We start from the raw sequence: 25,026 nt of genomic DNA, 5'->3' as shown, positions 1-25,026 counted from the left end.
CAAACTAATTCAAAATTCCCCCCTCCCACACCAGCTGTTGAGTTCTGTGCCACCCAGCGTCGCAGCTCTGACGTCATAGGACAGCGCCGGTAGGTTTCGCTGCATCGCCCGATTGTCCAGCTGCTGCAACGCCCGATTCTCTAGCTGCTGCACAGAGCCGATGCCGCTGTGCCGGGAGGTCAGGTGAGCACCCGGTCTGGTCCCAAACACCCCAGCGTCCTGGAGATGGCAAGCCCTGGCCAGGACTCGACACTCTACATGGGGCTCCCCTTGAAGAGCACTCAGAAGCTCCAACTGGTCCAGAATGCGGTCGCGCGGGTGGTTATGGGCGCGACTCATTGCACCCACATGACACCTCTCCTGCGCGAGCTGCACTGGCTCCCAGTGGTCTTCTGGGTGCAATTCAAGGTGTTGGTTACCACCTTTAAAGCGCTCCATAGCATAGGACCTGGATACCTTCGAGACCGACTTCTGTCACCAGTAGCCTCCCACCAGCCAATTCGCTCCCACAGAGAAGGTCTCCTCAGGGTGCCATCGGCCAAGTTATGTTGGCTGGCGACACCCAGGGGAAGGGCCTTCTCTGTGGGAGCTCCTGCCCTGTGGAAAGAACTGCCCCCGGAAATACGCAAGATCTCCAACCTCGTATGTTTCGCTGTGCCCTGAAGAACCTGCTGTTCCGCCAGGCAGGGCTATCTATGTAATGATTTTAAATTGGGTGTTTTAAATTTTGGGTTTTAACTTCGGCCCGAAATTGTTTAATACTTTTAACTATTTTAAAACTGTTGTTTGTATCTTGTGTTTTTAGTTGGCTGTACACCGCCCTGAATCCTTTGGGAAAAGGGTGATATATAAATTAAATTATAAATAAATAAATAAATAAATTCATGCAAGTTGAGCTCCACACACATGCCAGCCGGCCATTCACATGGCTTGATTCCCTTCTCCCCGCTGCCGGGCTGTGAAGCCACAAAGGTTGGGGACTGCTGCTTTATAGCTTACTCTCCCAATTGTTAATACGAAATAGGAAAATGAACTGAACATTACATTTAATCATAGTTTTCTTAACAACTATTACATAAACTATAATTGGCTGGCTTACATAATACTTTAAGTCATAAAGCATGGTTAACATTGGAGTTAAACATATATGAAGACAAACCATAAAATCATAAGAAGACTGTTAGAAAAATTCATTTACATTAGATAGAGATAATATACATAGAGATAAAAATAGTTTTATTGTTGGAACACTTTTAACCCCATCTCATTCACCTAAACACATTTTGTTAAATAGATTTCTATGAGAATTTTGCTTTGAAAAGAATCACATTTCCATTTTTAAAAATAGTCAAAGAGCCTGATAAATCAATGGATAGTTTTAAGATGTTAGGGTTAGGGTTAAAACTAAACTGAGAGTGACTTCTGTATTTTAGTTTAGGGGATTTCTTTGTATTGGTTTTGGGATATATTTAGGATTAGGATTAGACTTCATTGAAGTTTATGATTAAATTTAGTGTGAGGGGAACCATTTCAATGAAATTTTAAGGGATAGGGTTGTCTTAAATTTATGCTACTCCTGACACTCAAGAATCCACAAAGTATGGGTCAGGGCATTAATCATTTTGCTTGCAGAAGTCCAGTTTGCCTCCCAGAGTTGTGGGTGCTCCATCGCTGGCGGTTTTCAAGAAAACATTGAACATTCACTTGTCCAAGAGACTCCTCTCTTGGGCATGGGGTTGGACCAGAAGACCTCCAAGGTCCTTTCCAGCCCTATAATTCCAAATATTCCCCTTTTGATTAACTAGGGTTTCAGTATCTCTGCCATGCTGAGTACTAGATTTCAGGGCAACTGACATTGGGAACATACACATTAAAGACTCAGCATTACCAGTATTGTCAGCAAAGATGGTGATGTTCTTTCATTATATAGTTACACTACATTCATACCTACAGGGGATTTTTTTTTGTCTTCTGAGCTGCCACAGTACATGAATAGTTGCATTGTGAGTATTAGCCATTTTCTTTTGCCACTCTGAGAATTTGTTTCCTATTTTGGCCTTGCAGTCATCCAAAGGCCAAGTTTAGCACATTAGTTACCAACCTCAAGGGAGCGCAGCTGTATTCCTTCACACCTCTGTTTTTTTTTTCCATCTCTCCTATAGCTTCTTTCGCCTCATCAACACAATTCCATCTTATAAATGCTACCATTAAAGGCATTGTAAATATACTCTCTAAAACTCTTGCTTTCACAGAGCCTCAGGTGCTAAGCTCAGTGAAGCAGTTTGAAATGCCAAGTCCTTTTAGAATGTCAGGCCCTGAATTTATATCCTACAGCAAATTTATGACAGTGACAGGAGTGGGGCATGTTAATATTACTAAGGCATGCAGGTTTACTCAGTGCACAAAACTCAACTGATGTCTGTTCTGCGCTCATAAGAAATCAGAGACTGATTCTGAACATGTAGCAGATATGTGGACTGGTACTTTTCAAAGAAAATATTCTGCTTTTTTCAAGTACCCCAATAGCACAAGCTTCTTTGAGTGTTTCATGTTTGAAACAAAACATCTGTGTTTTGAGAAGTTTGATTAAAGCATGGCATGAAATAAAGGTAGTTCTTGATTTATGAGAATTGAGTCCAAAATTTCTGTTGTTAAGTGGGACATTTGTTAAGTGAAATTTGCCCCATTTTATGACCTTTCTTGCCTCAGTTGTTAAGTGACTCACTGCAGTTGATACATTAGTAACTTGGTTGTTAAGTGAATCTAACTTCCTCGTTGATTTGCTTGTCAGAAGGTCACAAAGGTGATCACATGACCTTGGGACACAGCAACAGTCATAAATATGAACCATTTGCAAGCATCTGAATTTTGATCACATGATCATGGGGTTGCTACAAAGGTAATTGAAAAATGGTCATAAGTCACTTTTTTCAGTGCCGTTGTAACTTTGAACAATCATTAAATGAACTGTTGTTAAGTCAAGGACTACCTGTACAGCTGCTTCTAGCAGCATTTATTTCAAGGACTCTTGGTGACTTGATTGAAGTGTTGTTTTGTCTCTTGCCATTGGACTTTTCTTTCTAAAATATGTTCTTCCTGGGCCAATATAGCAGAAGGGATCAGGCTTAGCTTACAGCTGGTTGGTGTATCAGGCTTGGGGAGAATGCTTGGGGAGTTCTGAGAGGAGCCACTCTGGATCTGTTTTTGGGGAGAGGACTGTGATTGGACTATGCATTCCATCAGACTGTTACTATTGCTGCTGCAATGCTTATTCTTCCTCATCCCATTTTCATTTGAGGATGCTTCAACAAAGGAAGGCTGCAGGTCAGAGGTGGGTTGCAGCAGGTTCTGACCAATTCTGGAGAACCGGTAGCAGAAATTTTGAGTAGTTCGGAGAACCGGTAGTAAAAATTCTGACTGGCCCCATCTATTCTCTGCCTCCTGAGTCCCAGCTGATCGGGAGGAAATGGGGATTTTGCAGTAACCTTCCCCTGGATTGGGGAGGGAATCGAGATTTTACAGTATCCTTCCCATGCCATGCCCACCAAGCCATGTCTACCAAGCCATGCCACTCCCACCATGCCACACCCACAGAACCGGTAGTAAAAATTTTTGAAACCCGCCACTGCTGCTGGTGTACTGGGATGGGCAATTCAAATTTAAAAGAACATTCTCTTCCTGTTCCTGATAGGAACACTAATCCCCACCCACAATAAGGCTTGGTTGGTTATTTTGGAGAATTCCAATTAAGTAATCATATTGCTGTGCTTCTTACTAGAAATACAAATATACATAGTCACATTAAATAGAGCTCTTCCCCAATCTGAACCAGAGGCGTACCTTTAAGGCTTTCTCCTATGTGATCCGTCCCTTTCTAGTGGGTAGTTATGTCCTCCTAATTTAAAAAAAAGGTCCTTTACATAGAGATAGAGCAGTTAGGAGTGGAGTAGTCAGAAAGGCATGAAATCCTGCCAGGTAAGGGATGTTCCAAAGAAACTTGATTTTAGTAACATTTTATTATTTATTTATTAGTAAATTTATTTGATACCCATCTCATGTCCAACAACTCTGGGCAGCTTACAACATAAAGTGATGCTGAGAAGGCAGCCACAGCATCACTTGAATGGGGGGGGGGATATAAAGCTGAGTATTTATTTATTTTTATTTTATTAAATTTCTATACCGCCCTTCTCCCGAAGGACTCAGGGCGGTGAACAGCCAGAAGATAAAACACAGGAAATACAAAATCTAAAATAAATTAAAACAAATTAAATAATTTAGGCTGAATTTTAAAATACCCCATAATTAAACAGATTAAAAATTTATGTTTAAAATTTAAATTTAAAAGAGGAGATGATTTAGGCCAGGCCAGCTTGATGAAATAAAAACGTTTTAAGCGTGCGATGGAAGGTGCGAAGATCCGGGATCCTCCGTATCTCCGGGGGGAGCTCGTTCCAGATCGTAGGTGCCCCCACAGAGAAGGCTCTCCCCCTGGGGGCCGCCAGCCGACATTGTTTGGCCGACGGCACCCGGAGGAGCCCCTCTCTATGGGAGCGTACTGGCCGGTGGGAGGCTATTGGTGGTAGCAGGCGGTCCCGTAGATAACCAGGTCCTAAGCCATGGAGCGCTTTAAAGGTAGTAACCAAAACCTTGAAGCGCACTCGGAAGACCACCGGGAGCCAGTGCAGTATCATCAGTGTATAATGGATACCTCAATCCATGTCACAAATGATCTTCCTCAATGGCTTAATACCATCTTCATGTAGATCCTTAACAATAATAGAGTTGGAAGGGACCTTGTAGGTCATCTAGTCCAACCCCCTGGCCAAGCAAGGGGTTGGCCAGGGGGTTGGACATTTCTGACAAATGCAGTCCAATCTCTTCTTGAAAGCCTCCAGTGATGAGGCTCCCACAACCTCCGAAGGCAAGGTGTTTCATTGGTTGATTGTTCTCACTGTCAGAAAATTCCTCCTCATTTCTAGGTTGAATCACCCCTTGATCAGTTTCCATCCATTATTCCTTGTCTGGCCTTCAGGTTCCTTGGAAAATAGCTTGACCCCTTCTCTCGGTGGCAGTCCCTCAAATATTGGAACATGTCTCCCCTGGTCTTTCACTAGACTAGCCATGCCTGGTTCCTGCAACCATTCATCGTATGTTTTAGGCTGTTGGAAGAAATATCCTTCTGGGTTCAGCTCCAAGTGGGGAAAAAGACACTAGAAACATGGAGACTGCTTGGAAAGATGGTTTAATGGTGGACAGGATCATATGGTTTGAGTTCCTAAACAGAAAAGGGCTGAGATGCTGAGCGTGCCTTGGTTTTATGTCCTCTCTGAGCTTTGATCTTCCTGAGTATCCTGATTGGTTGTCAGACTCCCAGGGGCTGGGGGTCTTAGCTAGCCTTGCTGGCTGATGTAATCTTCCCAGGTGCCATGTGGTGAGTTTCTGTTGCTAGATGGGTCCTATTTTGTTGCAGATGATGCTCCATTGACAAAGGTGGGTGGAGGCAGGAAACTGCTGTGTCTTTAAAACATGTTTCTCCATTTTTCATCCAGGGAAATATATTCTGCCTTTTTAATATTTCCTAAAATATTTCATTCTTCTAGGAGAGGGGTGGGTGCTAGCTTCCTACAACCTCCAGTCCCCTAATCATCTTGGTTGCTCTTCTCTGCACTCTTTCTAGAGTCTCAACATCTTTTTTATAGTGTGGTGCAGTGGTGGGTTCCTCCCGGTTCGGTCCGGTTCGGCCGAGCTGGTAGCGGTGACGATATGACATCACCGAACCGGTTCTCCCCCCCCACCCCCCACGTTATTCTTACCTTTTATTTGGTCCCACCCCCAATCTATTGCTGCCTCCTGAGTCCCAGCTGATGACTAGAGGGAAAAAAACTGTTTAAACTCTTGCCACGGGGCTTCAAAGGGCCGTCCTACAGCTGATCAGTGTTAAAAGCAAACAAATGAGTCGGGTCGTAAGTGCGAGGACCTTCCAGAAATGACTCTGACCAGATAGCCACGCCCACCTAGTCACATGACCTCCAAGCCACACCCACAAAATAAGCCACGCCCACAGAACCGGTAGTAAAAAAATTTAGAACCCACCCTTGGTGTGGTGGCCAAAACTGGATGCAGTATTCTAGGTGTGGTCTTACTAAGGCTTTATAGAGTGGTATTAGTACCTCACTTGATCTTGATTGTATCCCTCTGTTAATGCAGGTTAGGATTACATTGGCTTTTCGGGCTACCACTGCACACTGCTGGATCATATTTAGCTGGTTGTCCATTAAGACTCCAAGATCCCTCTCACAGTTACTGCTATTAAGCCTGGTTTCACCCAGTCTATATGTATACTTTAGGGTTTTTTTTGCCTAAGTGTAAGACTTTACTTTTCTCTACACTGAATTTATTTTTGTTAGATAGGGCCCAGTGTTCAAGTCTGTCAAGATCCATCTGGATCTTGAGCCTATCTTCTAGGGTGTTAGCTATTCCTGCCAGCTTAGTATCATCTGCAAAATTGGTAAATTCCCCTTCTATTCCCTCATCTAAGTCGTTCATGAAGAGTACTGGGCCCAAGACGGAACCTTGTGGTACCCCACTGCTTACTTTGCTCCATGTAGTTCCCTCCTCTACCTAGTTCCCTCCTTTGGACAACAAAGTTGTCAGCTAGGTTGGTTAGGAACCTATTTGATTTCTCACTTGGTGCAGATTTAGTCTTCCAATTGATAACAGGGTAATTGAAGTCCTCCATTACTATTATAGTGTGTTTCCTACATATATTTGTTAGTTGGTTAGCAAAAAGGACATCTATTTTTTCTGCTTGATTGGGTGGCCTATAGTATATACCTATGGTCATGTCATTCTTTTTTTTCCTTTTATAGTGACCCATATGCATTCTAGGAGGTTTTCGTCTCTTTTTCATGCATTTCTGCAGCAATATAATGATCCTTTACATATAGTGCAGGTCTTCTAGTCTAACCCTCTACTCAAGCGGGAGACCCAAAATCATTTCAGACAAGTAGAGTCTTTTAAAGGACTCCAGTGATGAAGCACCTACAACTTCTGAGGACAAAGCATTTCACTGGTTTTTTGTTCTGTCAAAAAATTTCTCCTTAGTTCTAGGTTGCTTCTCTCCTGGATTAATTTCCATTCATTGCTTCTTGTCTTGCCTTCTGGTTCTGTGTAAAATAGGTTGACCCCCCTCTTCTTTGTGGCAGCCCCTCAAATATTGGAACACTGCTATCATGTCACCCCTAGTCCTTCTTTTCACTAGACTAACCATACCCAAATCCTGCAGCCATTCTCCATATGTTTTAGTCTCCAGGTCTTTGATCATCTTAGTTGCTCTTCTCTGAACTCTTTCCAGAGTCTCAACATCTTTTTTGTATTGTTGTGACCAAAATTGGACACAGTATTCCAAGTGTGGCCTTACCAAGGTGAACACTAACATTTAACATGACCTTGATTCTATTCCTGTTAATGCAACCTAGGATTACACTGGCTTTTTTGGCTACTGCATCACACTTCTGGTTAGGTGATTGTCCATTAGGACTCCAAGATCCCTCTCACAGTTACTGCTATTGAGCCACGTTTCACCTAATCTGTATCTGTACATTTGTTTTTTCATACCTCAGTGTAAAATCTTACTTTTTTCTGCACTGAATTTCATTTTGTTAGATAAGAACCAGTGTTCAAGTCTGTCAAGATCCATCCTGATTTTAAGCCTATCTTAAAATCAGTGGTGTTGGCTATTCCTGCCAACTTGTTGTCTGCAAATTTGACGAGTTCCCTTTCTATTCCCACATCTAAATCGTTTATGAGGCTGTTGAAGAGTACTGGGCCTAAGACGGAATCTTGGGGTACCCCACTGTTTACTTCCCTCTGTGAAGATGTAGTTCCATTAAGAACTACACAGTGTGGTTTGTCAGCCAGCTACAAATCCATCTGGTGGAGATGCTGTCTATCCTACATTTTTCTAGCTTCCCAAAAAGTAGGTTGTGGTCTACTTTGTCAAATGCCTTACTGAAATCCAAGTATACTTATGTCAATATCATTTTGCTGGTCCACTAATTTTATTTGTTAAAGAGGGGGAGAATACCAAGCTCTGCAGCACCCCACAAAATAACTACCTGCTTCTCCCACAGTGGTGATATCTTATCACTAATTCACTAAGTGAATGTAGCTGAAGCAGAACCAAGTGCTGAGGAGGGGCACTTCTGCACCGCAAAGCAGTACTGACTCTTCATTATGTTGGCCTATACTTCTCCATTAGCAACCGAGAGCCTTTAGTGAATGTCAGGAGAGTTCATCTCTCTTCTGAACAGTAACCAGCTGTTGTTGGTGGCAATGGAAAAGAATTTATAAACTCATCACTCCCAAAATAGGGATAACTCAAGGCACTCAAGGTAAGTCTAAACTGAATCAGAAAACTGATTAGCATTAGGTACATTCACATATTTAGATATTTGATTAAATCATCTTAAAAACCAAATCTCTAAATTGGAATTAAATAATTAAAATGCTGAACAGAATGGATTGGTCACTTCTTCCAAATGAATCTAACAATGGGCTGGTTTGAATCCTATTCCCAAGTAATAAAGCATAGCTGCATTTATGCAATCACTTTAATTGGGTTGAAGAAATTTGGGTGATAACTGTCAGGAGAGCAATCTGAATTCTTTCTCCGGGCCTCGGTTAATAGTGCCCTGCCTTATTAGCCATGTTGCACAGTTTCCCGGGCCTCTAGGTCGACTTCATTTGTTTAGTTTTCAAAGCACGTTGCATCCTGAACCTTAACTTTTCATATGACGAATGCGCAGTTTTAAGGAGAATCTGAAGGAGCGGAGACGAGCGCCCCCTAGCGCCCAACCTCCGCTACACCTTCTCAAATGAGCACCTATCCCGCCTTTATAAAGGCCACGTCCGACACAACCCGGAAATCTCTTACCCAGCTGAATGGTTTTCCTAGAGCGGAAGTCGGAATTCCTTTCTGCGCAAGCGTACTTCTACTCTCGGCTTCTTGGGTGCTGGTTCTTCTGTTAGCGCTGCTTCGCTTTGGCTCCGAAAAGAGCCAAAGAGTTCTGGGGAAGGGGATGCGCGACCCGAGAGGAGGAGGAAGGCCGCCACCTCGCGAGTATCACCATGGAGGTGGAAGAGGCTTTCTTTCTGGTGGGCCAGATGGGCCCCTTCCAGGTGTGGCTTTGCGTTTTGCTGGCCGCGCTGCTCCAGGTGAGAAAGACTCCTGAGGGGCCGGGTGCTCGTATGACCGACCCATCAGGAAAGGACCGCTTTTGGTCCTGGGTAGGGCAGGGTTCGCATAGCGCAGTGCGATTTACGTCAGGAAAAAACGTATGTCTTGGTGGCGTGAGGTCCACCTACAAAATCCGCAAGAAGAATGCAGGGAATTTCAGGGGCGATTAAGAGAGCAAGACGGTGGTGAAAAGGTGTGCTGTCAGTTTTAAATGAGACCCCTTAGCCCTATTATCTATAAACTCCGAGGAGAATTTAGACAGACTACACAAGCTGTCTAATGGCAAAGGACGTGACTGAAAATATTAAGTCATATTTTGTGTGCAGATCAGTTGAAGGAAGTTTGAGATGTAGAAAGTGCATGGTTTAAAAGATGTGAGTCATTTGTTGGTTAACATTGCGTGTTTATTGAGTAAAGACTTTACAACTGTACATTGAATCATTTTGTCAATTCACTGTTGTTGTTTTTATAGTTCAAGTAGACCAGGAAGTCTGAATTATCAGATTTTTCTATTTCACTCAAGCTGAGAAGTATGATTAATGAAAGGCTTCCTTGTTTGGTCAGATTTTATAACGGTTTCATGGGCAGGCAAAGACTCAGTCATATCTTAGTGTGAACAAGTTGTAACTGAAGTATCCAAAGAGTTTGATTTGGTAGTACTTGAAGTCCAGTATAATCCAAGAGATAAAAAAAGATCACCCTTTTCACTTTTGAGAAATTTGTTATTTGAAATTTATTTGTTTGAGGTTTTTTTGTTTATTTATTTCCTGCCTTTATTAAAACTCACTTTTTACAAACCTGCAATCCCTTAATTTGGGGTAGAGTCGAGACAACTGGATGAAGCTGAGCATTTACTTGCTGGACGCCCTGAAGCCATGTGGACTTGGCAGCAGATATTTTTTCTTTGCGCCCTAGGTGAGAAATATCTGCGCTTCCTAGGCTTGAACTCTCAACCTTCTAAATGGGAGGTGAGGATCTTTACCACTAGGCCAACATGCTGCTCGTATCCTGCCTTTATTATGTTTACAAATAACTCAAGGTGATGAACATATCCAACACACCATCCTCCTATTTTCCCCACAACAACCCTGTGAGGTGGGTTGAGAGAGAGTGATTGGCCCAAAGTCACCCACCTGGTTTTCATGACTAAGGCAGGATTTGAACTCATGATCTTCTCCTTTCAAGCCTGGTACCTTAACTGCTAGACCAAACTGGCTCTTCAATTTTTGAATGCTTTGAATGTTGTTTGTTTATCTGGCATTGATCTTGATGTTATTTTTCTTGTTTCAGCTCTATGTAGCCAGTGAAGCAGTCCTCATTGCACTGGTAGGAGCAATACCACCTTATCACTGGGATCTTGAAGGAATACTAGCTAATCATAGCCATAGTAATGACACAACTATTGAAGAAAACAACTTTAGAAAGTGGCTTCTAACAGCCAGTTGGAATGACCTTCATAAATACATACATTTTAACAGGAATTTTACATCAATAGCCTCTGAGGTATGAAGCATAATAATTTCTGTGGAAAAGCTGAATATTATAACTTTAGTATTAGAATTTGGAAGTCATAAGCAGCAATGTTGAGCTTTTGGACAAAATTCAAATTAATATAAATTAATTTGTAATTAATGAAGTAATATGAACCTTGTTTTAGAGGCAGCTAAAATGTCCCAGAATAGCGACTAAGCTGTTAATAGATAGAAACTTAGTGAAGGATGGAAGAAAGGACCATTTGAAAAAGCCGTTATTTTCCAGTAATTACCACCACTAGTGAGGAGAGGAAAATCCTTATTCACTGGCTTTGCCTTCATAGAAAGAGCATGAGATTTTGTCTTTACAAAGTGCTTTCATTGCTGTATCTGTACACATCTAGAAAAAAGGAAATTGTTAGTGGGTTTGAATGGTTTTGATAATTTTTCCATCACATCTTGAATATAGGCATCTAGAAGACAGCACAGTTCCTGAGCTTCCAATGGTCTTGTTCCTTCAAGTAATATTCTTCCATATATTTGTTTCAGCCAAAAAGAATTTTTCCTATAGTCTTCACTGTCCCTTCTGGAGAGTTTCAGGAACCTCTTGCCTTCTTGGATACATTTCAGTGTAGCAACTGTTTCCTCAAATCCCTTCATTTTCTCCTCCAATAAAAACAAATGTGCATTTGCACCAAATGCTGTTTGCATTCTTCTCAGGCAGGAAGACCAATGTCATACACACTTTGAAGGTCATCATGTTTTCCTAATTTATGTTGCTTGAACCCTTCCTTGATGTCTTCTGTGAACACACTTCCATGTAGCTCTTTCCTGTTTGCATTTTGTAGTTATGAGCTCCCAGAAATTGCCTCCCGAGTCAGTAATAGTTTGGATTGAAAAAAAATAGGAAAGAAAGAAAAAATAAGAAAAATATGAAAAAATGCCTCCCCCTCAATCTCCAATGCCAGATTCCACTTCGTTCTTTCTGCTTGCTCACCTTGCCAAACTCTTATTTGAGGTGTGACTCCAATGACACTGACTCCTAGTACTCATGACTTGACCACAGTGGAGCAGCAAGATATACAGTTTAAAGAATTTATTCTTTGCTTCCTCTTTGTTTATAATTCTGCCTGTTCTGCCTATCTAGATGATGGTATTTCAAATAACTTCCTTCTGCCTTTGTACCCCCCCCCCCCAACAGACACAGAATGCTTAGACTGTCCTGGTAGGATGTTGCTAGGTACTAGATTTTGCCTATCCCTGTAATGCATTTCCAGTAAATGGATATTGCTTCTGTTATAGTTATAAAATCTGTTTCACTAATAATTGTTCAAGCCAGGTAATGGCTAACAGGAATGCTCTCTTGCAAATATAGAACCTCTAACACATCCCATGTCTGGTGCTAGTGTGAAAATGGGATGCCCCCTGCTGCCGCCTCCCACTCTGCCCACTACTGCCGTCCTCAGCCTCTTTGGCCTAGAGCTTAGTGTAGCGGCAGTGGCAGCAAGGGGTGTGAAAGTGGGATGCCCCCAGCCACCACTCTGCACTCTGCCTGGTCTCTTGCTCACTCACCCACCTGGCTCTCCCTCCAGCCACCCATGGCAAGTTATCCCCATGGCAAGTTGGCTGTGTGGAATTGTCCTGCAGCATCTTGACAGAGGCTATTTGGTGGTGAGCTGCTAGTAGTGAGTTGGCTGCAGTTGTCCTAGATTCACTCTAAAAGTCAGCTGTTAAGTTGGAGTCTCTTGGTATCAGAGCAGAAATAGAATTCCCTCCTCATTGATATGAGACTTATAGTACTCCAAGATTTCTATTGAACAGCTTTGATCAGCAAGTTTGAAATGTAATTGTTTTGCAGAAGTATATAAAAGTAATTCGAAAGCAAATAAATAGTTTTTGCTGAATCTTTTTGGTATTAAATTTAGCTTTAAAAGGCCTTGAAAAATAGAAAATATAAGAAAGCATGAATAAATGCAACTATAAAAATTACTTTATTCACTGAAAAACATCAACTCAACATCAACTAATCTCTTATGGAGAATTTAATTTAAATTTAAATTTAATTAATTAATTAATTTAATTTGATGGTTTCTGAATAATCTGATTATTTAGTCAATTCTAGAAAATTGAAAAGACTGCCCTAAAATCTAGGAAATTTAACTACCAGCCTAAAAGGCAATCATGTTTTTTGTCAATCTTTTTTTCTGGAAAGAATAAGAGTTATTTCAGTGACTACTTGTCATGGCTGCCTCTCTCCTATCCAAGCTTCATAAATTGACAGCCTGACATTAGCAACCGGGGATGGGGGTGGGGGGAGGACAGAAGGGAAAGACAGTTTGAGTGGGATGGTTGACACTACTGTTCTCTTCAGTCTCCAACCCTACTCAGATCTCTTTGGAAATCAATTTGTGTTAGGTATTGTATAACTATACTAGCTGATAACCCGGTGTTTCCCGGGTATTTATTTATCCCAAACCAGTATTAGACAGGAAAAAAACATCCCTCATTGTGGTGAGAATTAGAGACCTAATTGCCGTGGCCAACAGCCTGGGAAAAATATATATATATACATACACATACATAGATCCTTTATATATATATAGATTTTAGACAGCCCTGCCTGCAATTTCAACAGTTGTAGTAATGGCAGTGGTTAGTTTATTCTCTGGGGGATCTGATAGCCAAAACAGTTCTAAACATGTATTAAGCATTCTTCCTGAAACCTTAAGAAGGACCTTTAGGATTTTCCCCAGCCCTGGAGCTTCATTTGAATATGACTCTCAAGTTTGCAGGCTAAGTGTTTAAAAGGATGTTTGCTGTCTTAGTGGCTCTGTGGTTGAGCATAAGAATGCAAGTGAGGATACTGAATAAAACTTGACGTGATAAATAATTCATATCCTTTTCAGTTTGCATCAGGAATGTCAATCTGCTCTTTTCTATTGTTCTTAGATAGCCATCTGCCAAATAGAATATCTGAAAAATGAAAGATGGAAGATTAGTTTTGAATATGGTTTAGTTTTCCTCTTGTTGAAAGATTCAGTAATTCTTTCCATTAGATTGTACCTAACATTTTCTTTTCTGTCCATAGTGGTTTTTAATTGGCAATACTTCATATAAGATCAGTGTTGCCAGTTCATGTTTCTTTGGTGGTGTGTTTGTTGGAGTAATTACTTTTGGACAACTATCAGATCACTTTGGGAGGAAAAAAATCTTTCTTATAGGTAAGTTGTGTTAGAATTTAGTAGAAAATGTTAGCCTTCTCTGTTTAATCTGTTTAATCCTTGGAAAATATGATGTCCAAGAAAGCTGAGTAAATCCTCAGGTAGCCAAGTTTAATTGGTTTGTTGCAGGATTTACTATTCTTTATTCCACCTTCTTGCACATGGAAGGGAAGGGATTTTCCTCTGATATGTGTGTTTGTGAAAGAAGCAGTAAGTGTAGCAATTGAGAGTCCCTTTGGTTGACTATTCCCTCCAATTGATAACTAATTTCTCCAGCCATCACAGAAAATCAGTTGCTGCCTCAAAATGAGAAAGCACATGGGAATGTCAAGTAATGTACCTAGTAATACCTGTACCTAGAAATGATGGATCCTAGTGGACCACACTTTAGTATGAGCCAGCAGTGTGCTACAGCTACCAGAAAAGCCAATGCAGTCCCAGGCTGCATCAACAGAAGAATAGCATGAAGATCACAAGACATGATACTTTATGCTGTGCTAGTATAGCCACACTTAGAATGCTATGTCCAATTCTGGTCACCATGCTATAAAAAAGATGCTGAGATCCTAGAAGGAATGCAGAGAAGAGCAGCTAAGGTGGTCTGTGGGATAACTAGTACAAGGAATGATTAAGGGAACTAGGTCTGTCCAGCTGAATTAGGGGTGACATGATAGCTGTCTTTCTGTACATGAGGGACTGCTACAGGGGAGTGGGGGGGTCGACTTATTCTCCAAAGTATCTGAGGGCAGGAAAAGAAGCAATGGGTGGAAGCTTGTTAAAGAGAGATCCAATCTGGGTCTAAGGATAAACGTATTCACAGTGAGAACAATTTTGTGGAACATCTTGCCTCCCAGAGTTGCGGGTGCACCGTCCCTAGAGGCCTTCAAGAAAAGATTGAACAGCCATTTGTTCAGGATGATATAAGATCGCCTGCCTTGGGCAGGGAACTGAACTTGAAAACCTCCAAGATCCCTTCCAGCCCTATGATTTTATAAATATTGTTACTTGAGTACCCAGATCAGATTAAATGAGTAGTTTCCAATGTGTAAAAATGGAAATCACTCTACATAGTCTTTGGTTTATGACCATTCAAAATTATGGTGACTCTGAACAAACAGTTCTTGAAAATATGGCTTTGCAGCACTTCCATTGTTCAAATGATCAACTGAATCACTTGAATCAGATGATCATATGGCAACCCATCCACACTACAACTACAGAAATGCTACAACTTTCCCCACCTGCTTATATTCACATCTATACCTTTTTGGCCACCTTGCACAGTGGCACTCCTTGGCATCAGTGTTAGGGTTGGGGCTGAAGTTGAGGCCTGGGTCCTTCAGCAGTCTTGTCCGGCTACCACTGCCCCCAAATCTGTATTACAACCCCATTGCCACCACTGCCACCGAGAAATGCTGCCTCAAGCCCCATGCTGTAAGCAGCTATCTCAACTCCACCAGCACAAAGCTGCATGGTTCTGCAGCACTTGCCATCCTACAAGGCAGGGTGCAGGGTGACCAAAAGGACAGAGATGGGGGGAATAGACAATTGGGGAGAGTTGAAGGGGAGTCAATATCTTACCTTAGAAAAGCCAAGGCTTTGACTGGGCGGAACCTAGCCATGGATGGCTTTGATTGCGGTGGGTCCTCACCTAATGACCAGTAGAATTTTTTTAACGATGGCAATGAGGAGTGCTGGGATGTTGCTGTGTCATGTGGTAATGTGATGTCACATTTTACAACTGCATTAGCAACAGCTACTGTGGTCCCAGATGTGGTAAATCAAGGATTACCTGTATAAGATAGGAGATAAATATTGATTGTATAATTATATTTGGCTTCATAGTTCAATCAAAAGGTACTTACAGCACTTCCAAACATCAAACATTTTTAGTTTTAATCAAATGTGGTCTTTAAGGGTTTTTTCCTTCTTTTTCCGCAAAGTGGGTCATGTGAATTTTCTTAAAAGTTAATCTGAAACAATATACTTTCATTCTAACTGAGATTAGTAACTAGTGTCTACTGTTTTTGAGTAACTCGGTGCATTTTAATACTAAAGAATTTTGTTTTATAAGCGTGCTTGATTTTGGGGGGAAAACCAATAAAATCAGCATTAAACACTATCAAATAGTTCTAAAGGATTTTTTTTTTCTTTCTCTTTTAGGTTTTGGCCTTGACATTGTATTTGCTGTTGCTAATGGATTTTCTCCTACATATGAATTTTTTGCAGTTTCTCGTTTCTTGGTTGGAGTAATGAATGGTGGAATGTCACTGGTTGCTTTTGTCCTGTTGAATGAATGTTTGGGAACTGCTTATTGGGCATTGGCAGGTACAGATTTAATGGTTAGATCTTTCAGATTTACTCTTGTAGCAAATACTCAAGGTAATTCAGTAATAATTAAAAACTCCTTCACATATTAAGAAATTAGCAAGTAGTTTGTCTATTCACGTATAATGTTAATTTCATAATGTGTCATTGTGATGTTTGATTCTGTGCTGATGGATATCCTCACCCAGAAGCTTCATATAAATATTAAATAAGAGCTGGGAGTGAGTTTGAGCCTCTGGACCGGATCTTTGTCTTCCTCTTACACTGACTAGGATCCACCACCAAAAAAGAGGAGAACCACTGGAGAACCATGATTCCCAGCTCCCAGCCCCCTGAATTGATCCAGCTACCATGAGCAATGGTATTAAAAGCCACTGAGGTATCACAATGACCAAAATGGATACACTGCTCCATTCAGGGTCTTCCAGAGGTTATACATGAAGATGTCCCATGCCATCTTAGTTCTTATCTTGATGTGAAATCTGACTGCAGTGGTTCCTGATAATTCCCTTCCTCCAGAGCCCTTAGACCTGAAAATATACCACCTTCTCGGCAACCTTCCCCAGAAAGGGAAGTTGGAGACTGGATGGAAATTGTTTGGTACAGTATTGCTGGGCCTAGAATGACCTGTGTAACATATGATTAGCTTTAGCTTCTCTCAGTCTGTAAATAGTTTGTGAATTTTTTAATACATATAGTTTAGTCAGGTGTCATCAAGTCAAGCTCAGTTCCTAGTAACAATATAGATAATGCTTCATATTCTGTTCATCCTATTCTGAATGATAATCTGCAGCTCATCTATCAATGATATCTCTGATCTCTGATACCTATCTATCTACATCTACCTAAACCACCGTTGTCCCCATCTTCTAATCTCAAATTTGCAAAACTTTTTTTTCTAATACACCAGTTGTTTACATGACAAACTCAAAGTATGTGAGTTTATGCTTGCTAATCATTGCCTTCAGAAGAATAGTCAGTACCTCTTCAGAACAGATTAGTTGGGTTCCCTATTTGTTGAACCTGAGCAGTTAGCACTTTAATTACCTTCTTTCTTAAAGTTTTAAACATTTAATTTATACCTGGCACTTCCCTTTTTGACAGTTGGTTTGTCACTTTACTATCTACCATAGTGGAGTTGGTTTCTGAATAGATTTTCTCTTCAGATGGTCTTGTTATTCTTTAATCCTGCTTGTAAAAGGTTTCAGTATAATATTTCCATTTGCCTTTGTTATAGATGTGTGATTTTTCTTGTATTCATACCTTAGCTATAAGTTTTTTCTTTGATTTTTCTGATCTTAAAAATTTATCTCATTTTCCATATTTTACTCTACTTCTTGGAATTCTTGATTGAGAGCTCTTTCCTTTCCTTTCCTATTACATACTCTGTGTCTCTATAGAGTGGCTGTGTTCTTACTGCCCAAGTCTTTTATCCTCTTGCCAATAAGGGTGATCCAATCTAGAAGCTTATGTTTCTGTCATCATCACTTTCATTAGAGAGCTCCCTCACCATGCCAAGGTGGTAATGCCCTCTGAGATGTTTATCGTCCACCTAAATGTACCATTTAGTAACAGACATTTTGGCAGTTCTGGTTGTGGTCATTAAGCGAGGACTTTATGTGACCCTAGCTTCCCTTTTGACTTTACTTGTGGGAAGCCAGTAGGGAAAATCGCAAATTGCAATCACATAACTGGCATGCTGTGTTTGCCAAAACTCTGAGAACTATCTCTTATTCAGTACTGTCATAAATTTGAACAATTGCTGAATCAGTGGTCATTAAACAAGGACCACATGTAATATCTGCATGTAATAAATATGATTCTATCCATCACTATAGCAGATTTGCCAAAGTGCTATTTAAGAATGGCAGATTTGGTTTAAATTAAATGTAGTAAAGTTCTATGTAACCTATCTGTTTTCGTTTTCTCTGAATATGCATGTTCCTTCCCATCTCTTGGACTTGTTTCTGCTTCTGTCTTAACTTGTATCCACTGCTGTTCTCATTGCATTTTTCACACTTGCCTTTGTTCTCTTTTTGATCTTAATCTTTGATCTTGACTTTAAGCTACCTGCAGTTCTTTTCTTAATTATCTTCTGTTTTCTTTCTTCCTCCTGTCTCCTAGTATTTTAATCCTAGGAGCCTGAGCCCTGCTTTTTTGACGGATCCCGCATGAGCTTAGTTCATAATGTTTGCGGTAATGTATTTGGAAGAATCAGATAGGTTGTATCTTATTTATTTTGAGATTGTGTTTTATTTTATTTTTTTGAGAAATTGATTTTTTTTTTGTTTTTTTCCCATTTTTTAAATTCTTGTTATGTAGAAGTCTACCTTTTGCCCTTATTCTAATTTCAGTGTGGCAAAATTTTATCTTGAGAACATTTTGAAACTGAAGTTGGAGTATCTACTAAGAACAGAAACTACAATAATAAATTCTTAGAAATGACTACAGTTATGTTTCTCCTAAAATATATTTTCATAATGTAGTTCTTTGACCATTTTCAATTAAAATATTTTAATTTATTTTTTTTAAAAATAAAATATATTAATGATGTCACATGTCTAATAAGTTTGCAATGAAACTATAATATATTACATTCACTTTTCTAATAGATTTATCTTAAATCCTGTGTGTTCCCTCTTAATTCTTACTTCTCAAGAGATGTTTGAATGTTCCGAACATGTCAGGCATCAGTTTGGTGTAAAATTGTAATTGTACCCACTGTTTCTGACTGTTAATGGCAAATTATTCTTAATTCTTGAGTATAAAAGCAAATGTCTAAAATCATGCTTATTATTATCTTATTTAATTAGTTCATTCTGATTGCCCTCTATGCCAACATATCTGTGGATACTATAATGTTATCTGCCCTCATAATAAGTTGCTTGAATTTTTGAAATTTGAAAAATTCAAATTTTAAATTTTAAAAAATTACCAAAAATATTTGTACAGTATTGTTCCTCTTCCTGCTAGTTGGGCCTTCAGTGTAGCTGGCTGTTTCCATTCTGATTGAATAATAAGCGTTTTGTTGCCTGGAAAAAAAAGAGGATCAGTGCTTGTTTGTTTCTATCTCTGTTGAAACAAATATGAAAAAGACAGAAAACAGAGTGGGTTGGGCCATGAGCATGTAAGGAATGGATGGGGAACAGAAAGTCAGAATCATGACAGAAAAGTGGGGAGATTGAAAATGTGGGTAGGAAGGGAGTTGGGACCATGAGGGATTGAGACTAATTTACAGAGAGATTGAAGAAGAAAGGTGCTCTAAGTTGCTTATATACTCTATACCACGGGTATCAAACTCGATCACATCACGTGCCTTTTCGTGAGTTATCACAATGTTTTTTGCCTTTGCGGAGCTGGGGTGGGTGTGGCCTGTGCGTGACACATCCAGCCTGTGGGTGGCCAGTTTGACAAGCCTGCTCTATACAGATGAGTTGGGGGATGAAACAGTTCTCTCAAAATGAGAGATTTGGGAGAGAGTTGAATTAACTGACACAGTGAAGAGACATTTGGAATTAACTTGACTTGCATACCTTCTATGGATTGAAAATTCTATTGGAGCTAAAGCTAATTCAAAGGAAAACTGTTCTGCTTTGGGAATCACACACCTCCTTTTTGAATCATGGTCAGTTTCCTGGGCAAATTGTTTTCTAGTTTTTCTATTTATTGTGGAGTTCAAAAATAGGTTTTCTGAAATAAGGTCTGGTTTTTATTCTAAGTCATGTTTCCTGTGTCAGAAATTACAGAGAATTAAGACAGTGATACCAAGCTGGGGGGAATAGCCAACACTTTAGAACAGTGGTCCCCAACCTTTTTATCGCCGCGGCCCGCTGAGCGTGCGCAGGGGTGGGGGCACGGCCCAGGAGCTTTTGCGCACGGCCCATTGCGCACAGCCCAGGAGCTTTTGCGCACGGCCCAGGAGCCTTTGCGCTGCAGCGTTCATGTCCCCCGGCCGCTGTGCGGCCCGGTGCCAGGTACTCCACGGCCCGGCACCGGACCGGGGGTTGGGGACCACTGCTTTAGAAGATAGGCTCAAGATCCAAAAGGACCTTGACAGGCTTGAATATTGGGCCCTATCCAGTAAGATGCAGTTCAATGGTGAGAAAAGTAAGATCCCGCACTTAGGCAGGAAAAATCAAATACGTTAAGTATAGAGTAGGCCAGATGTGGCCAATTAATTTTCCTAAGAGGCTACATGAGAAATTGGGACTGTTGTGGAGGCCTGAACCAATAGGGCTGTGAAGATGCAGAGGCACGCACAGTCACATACATACGTAAATTGAAAAATTTAGTCTCCAAAATAAAAGCAATGTAGTTGTATTGCATGCATGGTGTATACTTATTTACATTTGATTTCTAATTTCCAATTAATTTACAGTATGCAGGCTGGATAGGGACAGTCAAAGGACTATATGCAGCTCAGGAGCCATAAAACGGAATGGGACAACTCGCTGCGGCCAACTTGCCATGGCCAATTCACCATGGCCAGCTCACCATGTGTCAACTTGCTGCAGGACAATTTAACAATATTAATTTAGTTATTTAAAATAAATAAATATTTTAATTTTTGTCATTTACAATTCATTCTGTCCCTCCTTTTGCATCCTTTCTTTAATGATTCTATTCCACCATTTCTTTCATATTAGTGTAACTCTTGTCCCACAGCAAGTTGGCTGTGGTGAGTTGGCCCACAGTGAGTTGGACGCAACAAGTTGGCCATGGTAAATTGGCTGTGACAAGTTGACTGCAGCGAATTATCATAGACCCGCTGTAAAAAGACCCAGGTTTGGAATAAGGCTCAACATAAGTAACTGTGAGAGGGATCTAGGTGTCCTAATAGAAACCACTTAAGTGTGAGCTAGCAGTGTGCTGTAGCTTCCAAAAAAGCCAATGTAGTCCTAGGCTGCATCAAAAGAGGGAGAGTTTCAAGACACTGAGAAGCGATAATACCACTTTACACTGTGCTGGTGAGACCACACTTGAAATACTGCATCCAGTTCTGGTCACCATGATGCAAAACAAGATGTTAACACCCGGGAAAATGTGTATAGAAGTGCAACAAAAGATGAAGGGCCTGGTGGCTAAATTATATGATGAATGGTTGAGGGAGGTAGGTATGTTTATTGAAGAGAAGGATTTGGGCGGTGGGACATGGTAGCTGTCTTCTAGTACTTGCAGGGTTGTCACTAAGAATAGGGGATTGACTTATTCTCTAGGGCACCAGAGGGCAGGACAAGAAGTAGTGGGTGGAAACTTGTTAAAGAAAGATCCAACCTAGAAGTAAGGAGAAATTTTCTGACAGCGAGAGCAATTCATCAGTGGAATAGCTTGTCTCCTGGGGTTGTGATTTTTCCATCACTGAAAGTTTTTAAAAATAGACTAGACAACCATTTGGCTGGGATGGGAGAAACTACTGCACTGAGCAGGAAGTTGGACTGGAAGACCTCTGAGGTCCCTTCCAGCCCTATGATTCTATGGATTGTTGGTGTTCAGGATGTCCTTCAGGTTGTCCTTTGAACTTAAAATGATCCTGAGAAAGGGAGCAGAAGCCAGATAACAAAGTGAAAGAATGTTGGGACAGGAAGTGACAAAGGGTTACTCTTACCATAGTGAAGGAATGTAGATCAGGGTGCCAGAAGATGAAGGTGCCAACCTCAAATTCTGGATTTGGGTGATAAAACTAGAGGTTTTCCCTGCCTAAGTAAATGTATTTAATTATTTGTTACTGTTCAGGCAGCTTTGCTATCTCCTATAATCCTTTGCCAGGTTACAGTCTGGGCTCTTGGTCTGGTTGGCTGGAAGTGCAGTGTTCACTGGTTTAGGATTTTAAGAAAAAAACTGTGTATTAGATCTAAATTGCTTTGGTTCATATTATAATGAATAATTTTCTCTCCCCCACCCCAACAATATGTTAGTGTCTATGACAAACATTTTGGAATGTTGGAATATGCCTATAACAGCCTTTTTGGATGGCATCTACCACTTTTCAGAGTTTTGAATGTTCTTTATCTCTGCATATTTGTTCATGTATATGAACAACAACTGCATATTTGTTATTCTCCGCTTGTCTATTAAATCATCACTTTAAAAGTCACTACAAAATCGTCAATAACACTTTTTCCCCATCTGCATTATAATAGGATCACTTGGTTGCCTCTTCTTTGCTGTGGGAATTGCTCAATATGCTTTGTTAGGATATCTCATTCGCTCCTGGAGATTATTAACAGTGGTGGTTAACCTGGAGGGAGCGGTAGTCTTTCTCCTTTGTCTGTAAGTTATATACCTACATTATTTTGCTAAAATATGAGTAACATTTGTCACTGAATAAAAAGAATAGCTGTTTGTCCTCTTTTCAGTCTCTTCCATCCTAATTTCTCTATATTTGAAAATAATTTTGGCTCTTTTCTTGGTATTTATCTTCTAAATTTCTTTGTCTTAATAATTCTCCTTTTAAATAGTTTCCACTGTTACTCCTAAAGTGTACTGTCTTGAATCTAGAAACAAAAGGCAAGAGGTGGTTATCTGTATCATTTGCAACACTGCTACTATTGACATTGTCTTCACAGGTTCTTGTGTTGAACCTACTCTTTTTTTCTTTTCTTTTCTTTTTTTTGTTATATCAAGTTTGGTTCATGCAAGTTACTTTTTGTCTCCAGATTTCATAAGATATCAGCTGTTGTTACTCTGTACTAAGAATTTGAAGCCTTGAGATACAACAGAGAACAGAGATTACTTAACTACCATTTAAAGTTAGAACAGCCCCCCACCCAAGCTACAGAGCCTGTTTCAAAATTATAGTGACTGAAGCATCCCCAGTTGTTTTCCCTTACAACCAACCACAGGGACCCTGCAGTGCCACCCCTCCACTCTCCCCTCTATCCTCCATAGGCCTCGTGCCTGCTTTCCACCCCATCTCTGCTACCAATCATGCCACCCCACCTCCAGTGTCCCTGGGCCACTGGACTTGGCTTTGTCCCAGAAGTGAATGCCATTTTCTGAGCAGCCACAATTAAACAGCAATCTAATCACCCAGCAAGTGGCTTCCCTCCCACTTTTTCTCTCCCACTGGTGGCTTTTCTACAGTGGCAATGCTTGCCCCAGCCTTTGCCTGTCCCCCCACTCCGCTACCTGCATTGGGTTTAGTCCTCTCTTGCACCACTCAGGGCCCAGGTTTTACCTATCTGCAGTTGCCAGGGATTTCTCTCCACTCTCCAAGGGGCCACCAGTTCAAAAAATAGATAAAAATCCACCAAAATCTAAGGTTGGGGGAGGAGAAAGGCTTCCTTCAGAAGCATGTGAACATACACAAACACATCTCAAACACTTCTTGCAATAACTGAAGGAAGGTGTGTATGTTAGTCTGTGTGTGTGTTGCCTCCCCCCAAAGAATCTAAACAGATTCAACCCAAGTATTTGAATGGGAGACTGGAAATACCTGAATCCAAGACAGCTTTGGAACTTAAATGAAAATAACTTCCCAGAAAAAGGCTGTAGTAAACTCAGTGGTGGGATTCTGCCGGTTCTAGGGGGTTTGGCCGAACCGTTTGTTAAATTGCTGGCTTGCCCCGCCCCTCCACACCACTATTTATTGCCAATAAATAGTGGTGGGCGAGGGGCGGGCAAGCCAGCAATTTAACAAACGGTTCGGTGTTTTTTTGTAATTTTATTGGCCCGCGGAGCTTCAGGATAGGCTAATTAGCCCTTGATTAGATCGGCTCCCGACTCTCAGCTGATTTGCTCTCAGCTGTTTTGCTCAGGGCTCTGCTGCTTGCTGGAGCAGATTTTTTTCCCCCTAGCTATGCTGAAAAACGAAACTGAAAGTAAAGTAGGCTGTTGGCTTTGCTGTTGCTGCAACGTTGGAAAATTAGGCAGGCAGATGTCTTTTCTTTTTCCTCACCAAAAAAGGTAGGTCAAACAATGGGAAATTTAGGGAAAAAGAGGAGAGTTCAAGATTTTAAAACACAAAAGAAAAAAAGCTCTATTTAACTAGGGAATTTTAATAATTGAGATACTATTAATTGTATATTGTGTTGAAAGCAGAAATGGTTAAGTTGTGATTTGGAGAAATATATGGGGGAAATTATTTGGTTTATTATTATTGGTAAATATAATTAATTGATTTGTAAGAAATTGGATTGCATGGAAATAATTGGAATATTCATGTTCATATTGATTAATATACAAAAAAGGTAGTTATAAAACTAATTGATTTATATTAAAATGTTGAATTTATATTAAACAACTGTAATATTACATAATTAACCAATGTGAGGATGGATATAAAAATAGATGACAATGGGAAGGGGTATAATATAGAATAGAAGGGAAAAATTGAATTTGATTAAGATTAGAGATGAGGATGAAGGGTAATATTGGTTTTTTGCAAAAATAGATGAGGAATAAATATGGCAAAAAGGAAATATAGAAATTGTAAATTTAATTGAAATGACTAAACACTGTTTAAATTTGTGAACCGGCCAAATACTCTGTTCAAAGAAAATACATTGTATGTTTGTATGTGTGTTTCTAATTATTGTTATTTATTCATATTTGTTCTCTTTTATTCTTTAAAGTTTAACAATTCATTCTTTATCTTAATATATTTATATTTGTTTGGGGTTGGCTTTCTTCCCTTTCATCTTTTTTATTGTACAGCAATCTTTCTCCTCAAACCTACCACCTCTCTCTCTTCTTTCCTTCTTACTTTCTTTCCCCCCCCCGCTTCTTCTCCTCTCTACTTCCTCTTCCTTTCTCCTTCTCCTCC

The 25,026-nt window shown here is 40.4% G+C and overlaps 1 protein-coding gene across 4 annotated transcripts in view; it reads left to right on the top strand.

Annotated features, from left to right (window-relative positions):
• The first annotated feature begins 8,915 nt into the window (after nucleotides 1-8,915).
• SLC22A15 (solute carrier family 22 member 15) overlaps nucleotides 8,916-25,026 on the top strand; it is a 54,786-nt gene continuing 38,675 nt past the window's right edge. Inside the window, exons 1-6 of one of the 4 annotated variants that reach the window (XM_034411153.3) lie at nucleotides 8,925-9,219; nucleotides 10,064-10,209; nucleotides 10,532-10,744; nucleotides 13,802-13,934; nucleotides 16,098-16,262; nucleotides 22,403-22,532. In XM_034411153.3, coding sequence (XP_034267044.1) covers nucleotides 9,084-9,219; nucleotides 10,064-10,209; nucleotides 10,532-10,744; nucleotides 13,802-13,934; nucleotides 16,098-16,262; nucleotides 22,403-22,532 — 923 coding nt within the window. In that variant the 5' untranslated portion in view covers nucleotides 8,925-9,083. Of the gene's footprint in view, nucleotides 9,220-10,063; nucleotides 10,210-10,531; nucleotides 10,745-13,801; nucleotides 13,935-16,097; nucleotides 16,263-22,402; nucleotides 22,533-25,026 lie in introns of all 4 variants that reach the window. The other 3 variants (XM_034411156.3, XM_087888379.1, XM_087888380.1) reach the window with 3 other exon arrangements.

This window comes from Pantherophis guttatus, chromosome 2 (assembly GCF_059756535.1).
Source record: "Pantherophis guttatus breed Tessera chromosome 2, ASM5975653v1, whole genome shotgun sequence".
Lineage (NCBI taxonomy): Eukaryota > Metazoa > Chordata > Lepidosauria > Squamata > Colubridae > Pantherophis > Pantherophis guttatus.
Note: the sequence above shows the minus strand (reverse complement) of the source record. Positions and strands in the feature narration are given on the sequence as shown.